The 15,464-nt window shown below is 49.4% G+C and overlaps 1 protein-coding gene across 1 annotated transcript; it reads left to right on the forward strand.

Moving 5' to 3' along the window:
- Nucleotides 1-1,357: 1,357 nt before the first annotated feature.
- Nucleotides 1,358-14,723, forward strand: LOC126534857 (endothelin-converting enzyme 2-like). The gene is made up of 4 exons (XM_072289463.1): nucleotides 1,358-1,361; nucleotides 1,924-2,261; nucleotides 8,631-9,326; nucleotides 13,674-14,723. The coding sequence occupies exons 1-4, from the start codon at nucleotides 1,358-1,360 to the stop codon at nucleotides 14,721-14,723; spliced, it is 2,088 nt and encodes a 695-aa protein (XP_072145564.1).
- The last annotated feature ends 741 nt before the right edge of the window (nucleotides 14,724-15,464 follow it).

The raw sequence follows: 15,464 nt of genomic DNA on the forward strand, positions 1-15,464 counted from the left end.
AACTGCACTTGTAAGGCTCACGTAACTGTAAAAACTCGGAATGTGCTGCCGTCTGTCACGCATAAATTAGCATAAGGCAACAAGTTGGGGCCCCAGCGAGCGCCATAAGTAAAGCCAACACCACGAGAAAAACATACAGCCAGTCGGCACACCTAAATGAGCAGTGAAATAAGTTTTTCGCACAAGAAGTTATTCCCGCAAATTAACGTTCGAACGATCATACACCGGAAAAAGATGCAAGTAGTCATCTACGAGCAAGAGGACGTCCGTCGTGCCAATTCTTCAAACTTGTGAATCCCACCTGAGTCGAATGAAAGAACCGCGAAAACCAGCGCAAATGCAGCTATAAATATTGCGAAACGATGAAGTCACTGACTCACGCTTTTGTTTTTCTACGACCTTTCTCGGAATCCCTAAGTGTTGGTGCTTTTTCTCAAGCGTCCGTGTTTCACAAGCTGTTGTAGCAGTTTATGAGTCAGTGTACATTCCGCTCTTGCTCTCCCCGCTGATATGGGAGCGGCAACCGCCACGACAGGAGAGAGGCAAGAGTTGTGAAGCTAGTTTTTCAGTGTGCAAAAAAAAAAAAGCCTAGCGATTGCAACCAGCTTCTGTAGTTGTGACTCTCTTCCACAAAGAGAGAGAGGCGGCGCTGTATATAATATCGTCCCCTAGCTTGAAGTTGCTTTCTCTGCAGTCAGTATGAGTGCGTGCTGGTTTATCTACGTGGGGACGCGCAGGCGCCGTGCCGTCGTGCCCGACGACCGTCAAAATCCACTGAGCACGACTTCAACTATTGTGTGCGCCACCTGGAAGTCCCCCATATAAGCTCTGCGAGCAAAAAGACGGTCCAATATAGAGATTAGGTGACTCGTGCCCAAGCAGTGCTTTCCTGAAGCTGTTCAGCAATGAAGAAAGCAGAGTATGACAGAATGTGAGGACACGTGGCCCTATTTTCAGCTTGTGGCAATGGGTTTCAAACATAGAACCTTCACCCTCGCGGGCATTAACCCGACGTTTCGCGCATCACTATTGAGGTATCGTGATCCTCTAGTAAATGCTTCCGGACGTAATTGGGACGCTCATTAATTTCAAGCGCTGCTAGATGTTATTACGCGGGCTCTTTCATTTTCATTCCTGAACGAAAGAAACACTACCATGTCGGCCGCAATATAGGTCTGTGGCTGCCTTCTCCACAGCACAGCGGTACCGACGCCGTACCACTGTAGCGTGCCACCAGCCGGTAGCGTCGCTGGTCTCATTTTACCATGCCGTCTGCATTGGTCGGCAGTTGCTCTCGGAACCAATGAAACACTTGTATATAGTACTACAGGAAGGGCCAATTACGAGATAATAACACATGAGTACGTTTAAAGCACTTTGTTGACGAAGACTTCCAAGGATCTCGCCAAGTATTGCTTGGAATCACTAATAAGTCACCTAGCACGATGAAGTAGCCAGGGACGTGTTTCAGAACGAGCACGACATTCTGTCAAAACTTGTTGCAGGCATTAACCGAAGTACACTAAGTATATGCTTATTAAAAACAGGTGTCACAGTAGTCCGATAGAAACTGTGGTTTTTTGGAGGTAGAGGTCTTCCCTACGTCGGGTGATCCTCCGAATAAAGTTTCCGGAACTTCGTTGAACTTTCAACTTTTTTCCCCAATAGCTAGTTATGCTATGGGAAGTATCTTCTAAGGTTGTCGAAGAACTATTCGTGGGAGCTGGAGTAAAACAAAATCAACAAAAATATTTTTTTAGGAAACGTCATTTACCTCAATGGAAGAGGCGTTTCACGTCGTCTTTGGCCTTGAAATCCTTGGAAGTCTTTAAAATCTTGGCATCCTTCGGCAATAGATGCAACTGTAATTATACGCAGCCACTTCCGACCGTTTATTTCGCGTACTTTAGAATTCCGGCGCAGGAAGGCGCTGCGGTCGGCCCCCTCCCCGCTGGTTCTGCCTTTTGCTTCTGGCTCTCGTGGCCGTCGTGCTCACCGCGGTCGTGCTCGCCTTCCTCGTCCATCTCCTGGGCGGCGCCAAGGGGACGCCCACTGTGCGGGTGTGCCACACGCATGAGTGCCACGAGTACGGCCGGCGGCTGGGCAGCTCGCTGAACCAGTCGGTGCGGCCCTGCGACAGCTTCACGCAGTTCGTGTGCGACGGATGGAGGCGCGAGAACGAGTTCAGCACCTACGAGCTACTCGTCGCGCAGGGGCTGGAGTCGGTGACGCGCACGTTGGACGCCTTAAACGTGCCGCAGGTGGGTGCAACGGTTCCCATTGTCTGCCATTGGCCAAGTGACAATGATTCTGCGAGACCGAATAGCTGGAGCCACCTTATAACTATGCCTCCTTGTACTTAAAGGGGGCTATGGCGACAGATTCAACCGCGCAAAGAAGGTGCTGCTTAGCGCTATTCATTCGTCACCATACAACTTTATACAGCGTGCGACTTGCCGGACTTGTCAATTTAAAGGGGCCCTCACCTGGTCTGGCCATCTTGTGTTGAGAAGCGCAGTTCATACAATGCGCGCTTAGGACCGTGTCTGCTAAGTGTTACATCCCAACGCGCCGGCGGATAGAGCTTACTTTTTAAACCAAACGCCATTTGCACTTCTCCTCGCGGCTGCCGCGCTCCCTGTCGGAGAGTCGACGGCAATCGCACTAGTGTTGTGACGCCATTCACAGTGACACGTGACTTCGGTAATTATTCTAGGCAACGTCAATTATTTGTTTAATCTGTGGCTTCAATACATGAAGTCTAGAGACATAGTAAAACAGACAAACCGCATGTGTGCCTGTTTTTGTTTTTCTTCGTACCGTAACAAGAGAGACGTAAAGAAGTCATGTACCACGCCTGTCTAGAGTGCCGGAGCGTCACAGTGGGCACAGAGTTTCATACAATAAATACTAGAAGGAACGGTGGCGCTAGCGCCTACGGGAGCTGCAATCTGGGCGGTTCAGTCAGCATGGGAATTACGGGATGTACGTGGATTCGCCTCAACTTCGCCCTTCTGGCTTTAGAAGGCTCAGCGACTTTGTAAAATCGTCATTTTCTATGAAATACTGCGTAATATACAATTAAATAAGCATTGTTGAAATTTTCTCACGGCAGGATTCGAACAAAGGACACCCTGTACAGAAGCCATTACGCCACGAACGTATGCATCCACAAGCGACATAAAAGCCCTTATGAACTTATCGCGGGCAAGCTTGGCGCAATTTGATTTGGCCACCTCGACAAGCTCAGCCGTTGCAATTGGTAGAGATTGTGCCTGTTCGCAGCGTCTTCTGCACTTAGAGAAGTATATATTGCTCTGAAATTTAAGATGAGGCTATATAAAGCGTTATAAACAAAGCCACAAGAACGTCTGAATCCGGAAGCACGAAGATCAGACAAATCCATGTACTGCCCATCATTTCCATGGTGGCAACTTGTCATAGAGGTAACCATGACAGCGCCATAGTTTCCTCTAGTAATTATTGGAGGAAACTCTATGACGCTAGGGACTGCACAGTCGACATCTACAGATAATTCGTTTTAGATAGGCCATGTCTGAGCATGAGCGTTCTGAACGACGGACCTGCCTTGCATTTTCGTTTCTACTTGGTCGCCGCGTCTACAATAGCTGTTTTAGCTGTCAGAACCGCTGTCGTCGATGTATCTCCGCGAAAAAAGAAACGCTGAGAATCACCCGGCTCGGTGCGTGATACAAGCTATTCTGCAATATTGTCCTTGATTTGCGAGGTCATCATTCCGGCAGCAGACTTGTAGCCAATTATCAGATGAATAAAGTTCTCAGTGATATTTTTGCGTCAGGCCGCTCGGTAGCAACTGTCGGCCACTCCCAACTTGAGCGTTCGGAGCCTGCGTGAGTGAGCCAGCCGCAAGAGCTATATAATCAGTATCTATATAATCTTCGTGCGACTTAACTGATGCTGCATTAGAACTTCCACGATCGCACAACGCTTGACACTGGATGAAATAAAAGCCATCACTGAGGGTGCGCACGATGTTCCAAAGAGCCATATCTGCATCTACGGGGCGTTCATCGGCAACTGTCGATAGAGGGCTGCAAGCTTTCTACAATGAAAGTCGACTTACTGATGCTGCTCGTGGTCATCCAGAAAGAGTTACAGCCGATGAAGGAAACCGGCTGATGTTTGCAGCAGCCGTGGAAGACCCTTTCTCACCGCCCGGAAAATTCGGCATAGTGTTGAATTACACGTTTCCACGCAAACCATCCGTGGCAGGCTTCATTAAGCCGTCATGAAAAGCAGAATGTCTGCTCAGAAGACCCAGCTTGAAAAAATAACACAAGTATACGCACATCAATTTTGCTTTAGTTGTTTCGAATGGGGCCCCTACAACTGGCCGCCCGTTGTCTTCAGCGATGAAGCGTGCTTCTGTACCCACTGGGGTCAGGGAAAGCCTGAGGCGTCCAGATAAAAGCCGGCAAGATTAATTTTGGAATGCACATTTTGCTGCAATATTTCATTAGCGGGCAAAAATTGTCCGTTTAATGGTTCTAGACAGAGAGAAAGGGAGTATGTTCTTCAATGAAAGACGAAGGTTCCAGCCGTGCTAATATCGCCAATTAGGTATTTGTAATGAGGGTAACTGGCGGCTTGCGGAAGAAGTGAAAAGACGAATTTATAGGCACTATATAAAGCGGAGATGACCAACTAAGGAACAATGCTAAAGGGTGAAACTAACACTCTAGACAAAGACCAGACGTTTCCAGGGCAGCAAAAAGCAAGAAGTATACCAGAAAATTTCACAATAATGCGAAAATATGTGTTTATGTTTTGTTTAGGTTTGAGGACGGGGAATTCCTATGTGTACAGCCCCGCACACAAGTGTATTGTAGTTGAATAAATTGAATGCTTGGCATTCGAGCTCCTTACAATGTCACGGCTTATCGTCAGTACTGAAGGCAAGTTCTTTTGCATTATAAGTCAGCACGATTTATCACGCAGGGAGGACGAAAAATACATCTGGAATGTCCAGCGGACGCACGTCAGTAACCGTGTGGGGAGTAGCGAGCTACCAAGGCTCAAAGGACGGATGACAACAGCAGCCTACACGGATATGATAAAAATGGTCCTCCCGCCTTACGTGCTGCACGGCCTGTTTCGAGACGGACTCGGCCATCTTAAGCAAGATGGGGCGTCCGTCCGCGCAGCCGTTAGAGTTCGAGAGCTTCTTGACAGCCTCGGCGTAAATGCCTTAGACTGGCTGGCCAGGAGCCCGGACCTCAAACTATAGAAAATGTGTGGGGTCATATGAATGAAAATTTCTCCAACGAGCCTGGCTAGGCAAGACCGAATTCAGGCGATCTGTGGGGCCCTATTGAAAAGGGGACGGCACGTCTGCGGAACGATCCCACTTTTGTGGACCTCCTCTGGAAGTCTTTCTGTGCGAGAATTCAGAGCGAGCAGATGTCTGCCGGAGGTCCCACGCGATGCTAGTTTGGCTCACTGCAATCTCCTGCGGCACTTATAACGAACCATTGGCACACCCGATGACGGGTAATCTTCGGTGACAAACTCGCCTCCTCCTCGAACTTTTCAATACAGTCAGCATATGGTCGTTCATGAAACGCACAGGGACTTGCTTCCGCTTACGACTCTTATATGTTGCGCTTACATTTATCAGCGTTTTTGACGCACCTCTATGTGGTGGTTTCAATAAAGAAACTTCAGGATATCTAGGCAGCATTCTTTTGTGTGTACGAATCCGACAATTAATCGCATTAAACGCTGTTTCTAGGTTGCATTTGGGACCCATTTAACGATGAAAGTAGCTCTATGAAATTCACGCGTAACAGACGGCATAAAAGGCAAGGCGATGTAAAAGGCGCGACGAAATAACTACTCTCTCAGATAGAGGTACACTCTTTGGGGTGTATATGTGCGACACAACAATAATCGTCATCTGCCTAGCTTGCGTTTCTTTCTTGAAAACGCCGCGCCCACTACTATCCTGTCGGGAATGCTATGTCATGCTGATAACGTGCATGCCGTTCGTTAGTGGGAAGTACCGGGCTCACAGCATTAAAATAAGCAAATGCAGACAAGAGAGATGACGTTTATCGTTGTCTGGCAAGATACAACCCAAAGGGTGTAATGTTGTTTTAGAGTGTACGCCACGGTGGGCGCGATATATGTGCGACGGACTGCCGGAATGATGACACCGCGAACCGAGGATTACTTGGCAGCGCACCTTGCATAGTTACCCGCGTTATTTTTTTTCCTCCGCAACTGCACCGCCAAGAGCGCGTCTGACGGTCAGAACAGCCGCGACAATAGACAAGGAGAGCAAATGCAAGGAAGGCGCGTCATGGGGGGCCGCGCATGCTCAGACGTGGCCTATCTAAAACCACGTGTTATCTGTTGATGTCGCCTGTGTAGTCGCTCTCGACTGCTTGTTGCGGCGTCGTGCAGTCGCGCGCGCCAGGTGGTTTTCTGTGTCATTTTCTACCGTGTCCTCAGGCGTCTGCCTCACTGCTCGTAATTGGGACACTCACTTATACCGCTGATCAGGTGCTCTCGTGCAGAGCACCCAAAATCGTCCGCTGCGCGAAACGAAACAAACGCAACAGCTCGCGTGCGAGACCGTCACAGGAAGTGCGCCACTCAGCGAAAACTCGCGCGCGAGAAAAAAAAAAAGAAAAGGCGGCTTCTGTGACGTTTTCGACCACGCGATACTCCCGCTCTGGTACGGGGCAACGTAGGGACCGAATTTCGCTTGCGGAGGCAAGACGGGCCACGTGGAGAGTTTTTATGTTGGCGGTGACGCTCGCCCTCAAACATCATGAGTTGTCACAATTAAGATATTTCTATCTCTGCTATTAAGGAACTAATATGAAAGAAAATTTGGTAGAACACTACTCAGATGGCACGCGACAACGTCCAGCGTTTAACCAAATTTTCTATGTGGCCTTGCGAAGTACTGTTTAAGGTCTAGACTCGTATTGAATTTAATAGCCCGCTTGGTCTTTTTCATGCTAGTACAAGTAGCTACTGACACGTAAATGTGCCATGGAGCCTACTTTAAACCATAGTAGGACAAGTATTTACATGTTTTCCTATTATTCCTAGCCTCTATGTACTGAATTTGGAGGATGTACACCTATGGCCACATGCCAGCCTCTACAGTATGTGCAGGAGTGCGTTTATCTAGGTCAATCACTCATTGAGTTATAAGTGATGAGTGATCTGTAGGAAACTTGCAGAAGAATAAAAATGTGCTCGAGTGCATACAGCAGGCATTACCAAATCCTGAATGGAACCTTACCACTGCCGTTGAAAAGAAAATTATAGAATTGTCTCATTCTACCGGTGCTAACGTATGGGGCAGAAAGTTGTACGTTAATAAATAAGCTAAACAAGTTAAGGGCCGCGCAAATAGCGATGGAACCAGAATTTTCAGGCGTAGCTTTAAGAGACAGGTAGAGAGTGGTAAGGATCAGACAGCAAACGGGCATAACCGATATTGTAATTGATTTCAGGAGATAAACATGGAGCTGTGCAGGCCTTGTAATTCGTAGGGTAGATAACAGGTGGACCATTAGAGTTACAGAATGGGTGCCAAGGGAAGAAAAGTGCAGTCGAGGACAGAGGAAAATTAGGTGGTGTGATGAAATTAGGAAATTTGCAAGCGCGAGTTAGAATCAGCTAGCGCATGACAGGGGCAATAGGAGATCACAGGGAGGTGCCTTCGCCCTGCAGTAGGCATAAAAATACGCTGCTGATGTTGATGATACACATGGAGTGTCGTGACGCTGAGTAGCCGTACCGTAAACAAGGCTGGTGATCACGCGATGTTACAAGTTTATTACACGCACACAAGGCACCGGCGATACCAGTGTGGCCAATGTGTGATACCAATATGGCCTTAGTCCACATGGTAGCACCGAAAGCCAAACGTATTCCCGGTGGTCTTTGAGTTCTCGCCTTCTATATCGACTTTGAAGGTTTTCTTAAGTCAACGCTGGATAAGAGTGGGGAACAGCAGTCGCCATAGGGCTAACATATTCAAGCTGTCTCCTTTTCCCCGCGAACACTTTATTGAAGTCGTTAGTACCTGATGAATGCTAAGAAAGCCCACCTCCGTCGTGTGTCTCCCCTCACGCCTCGTAGATTACCTAAGCCACAGGACTCTACAGCTTAGTCATTCGAAAGCGCTGCATTTAAAATTGAAATACGGTCTAGTCTTTGTGTGGCACCTTCAGCTGACAGCTCAGCTGTTTTCGCAACGTCCTCGCTAGATTGTCGACTAGGCATGTAACTGGGCATGTTTACAAAGCGCACGTGTTCCAGCTGTCCACAATGCCCCTTTTGAGCAAAGATGCTCACACAGGCCCACAACTGTCCATGGGACAGCATTGTGGGGCAAGGAGCACTCGTCGTGTGGGTGTATGGGGCACAGATCGCTCGTTTGAAAGCTGTCCACTAGAGAAGTACAAATGGACACTCTTCTAGCTTCACTGGAAGCTCACAAACAAACTTCATTGCGTGAGCGCAACCACGCCTCGCCATTGCCCGACAATGGCTTCGTCGCACAGGATGTAAAATGTACACCGACATTTTGTTTCTGCTGCCTTTCTGCAATTTCTTTTCGCAAGACCGGGCAGAGCAGCGCGCAGCGTGGAGCAGCTCTCTACCGCAGCTGCGAAAAACTGCTGTACGGCGAACGCGACGACCTCGCTGCCGTCAGGGAAGCCCTCGGGGAAGCCGGCATCACGTGGCCGAGACGTCCAGCCAGGGCGGACGTGCTCCACACCGTCCTGGTCACGTCGCTGCGTCTAGGCTGGGACGTCCTCTTCCGCTTCGTTTCGCTCCGTTCTCCACAGGCGCGGCTCGCCGTCAACTCAGGAAGGACCATCGTCCTCATCCTCAACAGGAACAAGATGGCGTTGGAGTTGGCTCTCAGGGGCACGCGTCGGGGTTACTTCTCCATGTTACGCAGCAGCATGCTGCCACCTCAAGTGAGCCAGAGGCACGAAACAGCGACAGTGGCGGACGAGGTCAGCTTCCAAGAGGTCACTGCAATCGAAGAACTGACGCTGCCGATGCTGAGCGAAGCCTACTACATGCCCAGCGCATCGCCCGACAGCGCCTACCACATGTCGGACATTCCCGAGCTCGGACCACTCGGATTATCCCGGGCGAGGTGGTTGGCGGCGCTGCGCAAGTTTGGCCTGGGCGACGTGACGGAGTTTGTCACGGCCAACCCAGAGTACGTGCGGACGTTCCTGGACCTATGGAATCGCCTGGGAGAGAACACAACACACATCTTTGTCTCCTGGTGCACGGTTCAGGTACAGATTGCACAGCGCGTTACAAACAAGGACTACAGAAAGAAAATAACACACGCACTGTGCTAGCTTACAAATACGTTATTTCGGAAATTCGATACCGTTTCCATGCATGGTAATGCGGAAGTGAAATAGTAGCACTGAACCCGAAACTAATCCACAGACATACCACCAACTCCGTATGAGTACAACCTGTGTTTCAGCTTGTTGGGTCTTTTCTATAGCGCAGCTTCTAGACGCCCGTTCCTGCGGCGAGCGTCGGCGTTGTACCTCCTAACCAAGCGAACGAGCACAGCGAAAAATGAAAGCGAACGTGGAGTGCAGCGGGAGATGAAAGACGTCGATAGGGAAGAGAGCGCGAGGAGGCAAGCGGAGGTAGAAGGTGAAGCCGAACCATGCGGCTGAAAGCGGAGGAAGAGAGCGTGGCGAAAGCGTTAGAAGAAAAGCGTAGTGCCACGCAAGACAGGTTTTGTGGCGATGACAGCTATACGAGACGGCGCCAGATTAGCGTACATCGTTTGTATCGAAAAGTATCAGAAGTGAGGGTGAGAGAGAAGAAAGGGGAAAGGTAGGCAGGTTAACTATATGGGAAGATTCAGTTTGCCGCCCTACGCTGGGGGAAGAGGGGTGGAGGAGGTAAAGTGATAGTAGAGATAAAGAAAGAAAGAAGCATAGACATACAATCACGGTCGGTCACTGTCACCGCATACCGTCACTTCACAGCACAGTAGCACTTGCAGCACTATAAACATCTGTTCAGGCTACAGCCGCTTGTCTAATTCTGTTGCCCTTAAAAACTGCAACAGTGCCCTCGGCGCCCTCCACTGCAATGGCTTGTGATGTCGGAATTCTAAAATAACCTCCTCTATTAGAGGTCTTTGGTCGAAGCGCGCTATCGCGATTGCGAGCGATTGTCTCTGTAAATTGCAGCGAGGACAGTCACAGAGAAGGTGTTGAAGAGTCTCCTCGCTACCACAGTCATCACACGAAGCGTTGTCGGCCCATCCGATTCAGAATGCAAAAGACTTAATGAAGCCCTCCCCCCCCCCCCCCCCCCCCCCTAGCCATATTCGACGGCAGAGTCCAGCTGAAATGCAAAGACTTAGAGGGGAGTCTAGGTTGTGCAGGGGGTTGTTTTGAAAACTTCCTGCGTTCCACAAGAAGAATGTGATATCACAAGCGAGCATTCGAAGTTTTCTAGCGGCCTCTGCCCTTGATATCGGTATCGGCTCCTCTTCGTCGCCTTGAAGAGCCGAGCGAGCAGTGTTATCGGCTTGTTCGTTGCCCATGACGCCGCAGTGACTTGGAAGCCACTGAAATGTCACGTGGTGTCCTTTATGAGTTAATGTATGGATGAGTTCTCTAATCTCGAATACCAGTTGTTCGTATGGTCCATGCCGCATCGCTCATAGCAAAGACTGCAGTGCCGCCTTCGAGTCACTGATAATTGACCATCTTCGAGGTTGTTCCGAGGTGCAAGTTCTGCAGCCGTCAGTGTTGCTGGACAACACGTCTTGAAACTGATGGTGGTGGCTTTCGCTGGGAAAACCACGGCTCCAGAGGAACACTGGAGAGTTGCCGATCCATCAGTATAAATATGTACGGGGTCGGCGTACCTCCCGTTGAGAAGGAGCAGAGTTAGTCGTTGAAGAGCAGGGGATGACAGCTCAGATTTTTTCCTCATTCCTGGTACGGTGAAGTGCACTGCAGGTCGAGCCAAACACCATGGAGAAATCGATGGCTCAGTTGCGGGGGTGAAGCCTGATGGAAGGCGGGTGTAATAACCCGAAATCGTAGTACAATATGATGCCTGCGGCCTTTCTGTCGGTAGTGTTGCCAGATGATGGGAACGGGAATGGGCAAAGTGCCTAATGTGCACTCTTAACACTACCACCGCAATGGGTGTTTGTATGGGTTGGTCCCAGGCGACTGCAATAGTCGCCACTGTCAATGTGCATTTTGGCAAACCAAGACAAACCCTGAGAGCCCGAACTTGAATAGCCTGTCGAGCACGAACATTTGTATGCAAAGTGTTGGTCAGTACAGGCAAACTGTATGTCAAGAAGCCCAGAAAAAGAGCCCTGTACAATTATAACATTGCATGCACTGACATTCCCCAAGTCTTTCCGCCCAGAAACTTGAAAAGCTGGGAGGTTGCTGTCAGTCGCTGTTTCAAGTCGGTCACGTGCGGGCTCCATGAGAGATCTCTATCAATGATTATGCCAAGAAATCTGTGAGCCTTCTCATAGAAAATTATCTGGCCATTTATTGAGATGGCGTAGGGTGTTATTGGTTTGCGAGTGAATGCCATCAGTGCACATTTGTCTGACGAGACTTCAAGACCTTGGTTGCGGAGGTATATAGCTGTCAGAGTAGCAGCTTCTTTAAGTCTTGCACGTATCTGAGGGCGTGTCACACCTGAAGTCCATATACATACGTCGTCTGCGTACATTGATATCTTGATCGCTGCTGGCAGATGTTCAACAAGACCAATGAGTGTGAGGTTGAATAGGGCTTAGTACACCGGCTTGAGGAACACCTCGGTAGGTATAGTGTGGTGCGGTTTGACCAACGCCGGTACACACAAAGAACGATTTTCTAAAAAGGTAATGAGAAATCCATTGAAAAACTCGACCACCTAGGCCAACCATCTCAAGAGCAAACGTTTTCCCAGCAATGCAGCGACGAAATCGGTAACTAGTCTTTTTTGTTTTCTTTTCCACGACGGAAGCCTGCGCACAGGGCAACCTGCAATTTTGGATTGTAGTCTGTTATTTAGTTATTTTGGCTGTCTGGTCAAGTAACAGTTTCGTGTTTTCATTACAACCAGTGATGTTTTTTTTTTGCTAGGTGCCCTCTTACGTTTGATAGCGGTACACAAATCCTCAGCAGCATTTTCTTTTTCTTTCAGAACGTCTTTCTTTATAACTGTTTATTCAGCGGCAACCATTTAGTCAGCAGCTATATACCTTTGGAAAGTTTGCTTGCAATCAGGCTCTAAAAATGTTGCGAGACTATTCCTGCTGGGTGTCAATGACAATTCGCAATATTATGTTTAAAACTGTTCCTTATTGTCCCTGTAGTGAGCAGCTTTTTGCTACTGGTTAGTAGAAGTGTGGTACCAAATTATACCGTAATAAATATTCCCGCAGTAGATATATAACACTGGCGTTTGCCTATCCGGTATTCGTATGACAAGCTTTTTACATACGCTGAATGGCCGCCGAAAGAGATCGAAAGTTGTGGAACTGAAAAGTTGGGAAGTTGTTGAAATTCTGAAGTTCAGGATTTCTGTGCCGTAAACAAATGTAAAAGGAGCCTTCGGAAGAAAACAGTGTTTTTAGCGTAAAAAGTCAGTACCCTTCCACTGTGTGGAAGGGCACTGAGTGAGTATTTTGCCTATCCGATATTCGTATGACAAGCTTTTCACATACTCACTCAGTGCCCTTCAACTGTATGGAAGGGCACTGAGTGAGTATGTGAAAAGCTTGTCATACGAATATCGGATAGGCAAACGCCAATTTCATACATTTGCTGCGGGAATATTTATTGCGGTATAATTTGGTACCACGCTTCTACTGACTAGTAAAAAAAAGGCTAAGGATGATCAGCGAAGCTGTGTATGTGGGCACTTTAATGGCGAACTGCACCTCCGCCGCGGGTCGGGCCGGCATTGCACTGTCTTCTGGGTCGGTCGACGTATGAGTGTGCTGAACGCCTGCTTCACCTCCACCGCCGGTCAGCCCGGCTTTGCACTATCTCCGAGATCGGCCCACGGATGGGGAGTTTTTTTGCTTACCACGCGAACAACACGAAAATTTCCTTTGACGGTAGATGTATATAGCTTTGCTGTTAAACTGATACTTCACTAGACTTCCAGACACACTAAATAGCAAACGACAAGCGAAAATCAAAGGTGGTCATATAGGCTTCCGCCGCGAGACCGAAGACAAAGCTTTGCATCGCCAATTTTTTTTCCTGCATGGTTAGGAAAATTGACATCGTAGTGTTAATTTTATTAATTTGGTATACTTTGTCTTGCAGACGGAGAACAGCAACAAGATTTTAATAGGTGGTTGTTGCGAAATATGTAGTTAGATTGGACTATTCGGAAATACCAAACAGTTCATTTTCGAATACGAATAGTTGGTGTGTAGTGTTGGTGTGTAATTCGTATTCGAAACTTGGAATACTGGCCCACACTTAATAGGCACAGCCACTTGGAAATCAGAGGCGATGTATTGATCAAATACGAAACAGAACATTGGCTGACTCTCTAACGAACTGTCACCGTGATTCGATGCCAACTGCTCGGCAGGAGAGCGTAGTCCAAGAGCACTTTCGACGCAGGTCGCGGCGCTGCTGGCCAACCAGAACCTGATTGTCAACTTCTACGACGGTAACTCCCGGCGGGCACTGTCACTCCACGTGGCCTTCTGCTTGGGGCTGGCGTACGCCGTCTCCGGTCCCGTTCTCTTCTCCGGTTACAACCGCCACATCCTGAAAACCACGGTGCGGCAAGACGCCAGCCGCCTCCTTCTCGGCGTGCGCGAGTTCTTCAGGAAGCGACTGGTCCGTTGGCGCGGCTACGACATGAACACCACCGTGGTCGGCCAGTGGTCCTCGCTGGACGTGGTGTTCAGGGAGTTGGGGAACGGCGACCGCACCAAAACTGGGGACGCTGTCGGCGGCTCCGGTAGTAGGCCTAGTGGCGCCGCCGAAAATACTACCGGCGGCGGCGTGGTGCCGGACCTGACCGAGGATTCCCTGGTCGCCAACCTTCGCAAGGTGTCCTCGCCCGTTGCCAAGGGGGTCCGTGATGATGACGCCCGTGGCGACGCGGAGGAAAGCGCCGTCTCCGTCTCTATCAGTGTGATGCGCCTGTTGGCCGTGTCTAGGGCGAACCGCGATTTCACGCTTGTGCCTTACGCCCTCTCGTTCCCGCACTTCGACGACCACCTTCCCGCGGCCGTAAACTACGGTGGGCTCGGAGCCGAAGTGGCCAGGGCGCTAGGCGTACTCGTCTCGAATGCCTACCGCTCCCACCCGACGTCGAGGGTCTGGCTCGAAGATCTCGCCCATTGTCTCAGCACTAGCCCGTTCGCGGACGGTGTCGGCGTCGACGTGGCCGAGGCGCTGTCCCTCGGGGCCCTGGTGGACGCGTATGAGGATGTCCGAGCCGACGTGGCTGCGGCGAAGCTCCCTGGACTCGAGTCGTACACCGACCTGCAGCTCTTGTTCATGGCTCTGTGCTTCGCCAAGTGCCGAGGCAGCGGCGCCCGAAAGACGCCGCTGTGGGCCTGTAACCTGCCGCTCATGTACTCGCCGCAGTTCGCTCGTGCCTTTGGCTGCGCGGTCGGCACTCCCATGAACCAGCTTAACCAGTGTCCAACGATGTGAATCGTATGTTCCGAACGTTTTAGTTCCCTTTGGTCACAGGAACTTTATTCCTCGCAGCTTTTCTATGTGAACAAATGTCGTCGTGGAATTCACACTTTCAAAATGCCATTTTGCTCTATTTTTGGGTCAATATAGCAATGACGCGACTTCTGCTCCCCCTCTTGTACGAACCCTTCGAAAAGTCAGGGCTAAACAATACTCATTATGAGTGGAGATCGACACGCATCCGCGGTTTTAGGACTGCACACGAACAATTTGTTATTGCTTGTCTGGTGTACTTTTTCAATATTGTTTGTCTGGTGTAGTTTTTCTTCCCTTTCTTAGCACGCTGCTCTCCTCAATGGACAAAATGCGACGGGGCCGGGCATTACAGACGCTTTCCAGCGGCTGTTTCGAAATCGGCAGAGCATATGCTCGTAATAACCTGCCTCACCATTACATTTTTATTATCGTCAGTACGCTCACCTGGTGCAAGCAGATGTCTTTCAAATCCACTTCCCGCAAAATTACCTTCGAATTACGTGATTGAATAACGCCACTAAGTGAGCTGGTTGGTATGTTGCGCGGAAACCGCGCTAAATTTAGTGCAGAGGGCCAGGGACACAGCGCCGCGCCCTGCACCTTATCGTTCATTGTCCTGAATTCAGCGCTGCCTGTATTAAAAGGCAAGGATTCTGGCTAAATGTCGACGATCTCTTTTCGTCTCCAGCAAAGCGCTGATGCAACAAATGTAACTGCTTT

Source organism: Dermacentor andersoni, chromosome 7 (genome assembly GCF_023375885.2).
Source record: "Dermacentor andersoni chromosome 7, qqDerAnde1_hic_scaffold, whole genome shotgun sequence".
In the NCBI taxonomy this organism is placed as follows: domain Eukaryota; kingdom Metazoa; phylum Arthropoda; class Arachnida; order Ixodida; family Ixodidae; genus Dermacentor; species Dermacentor andersoni.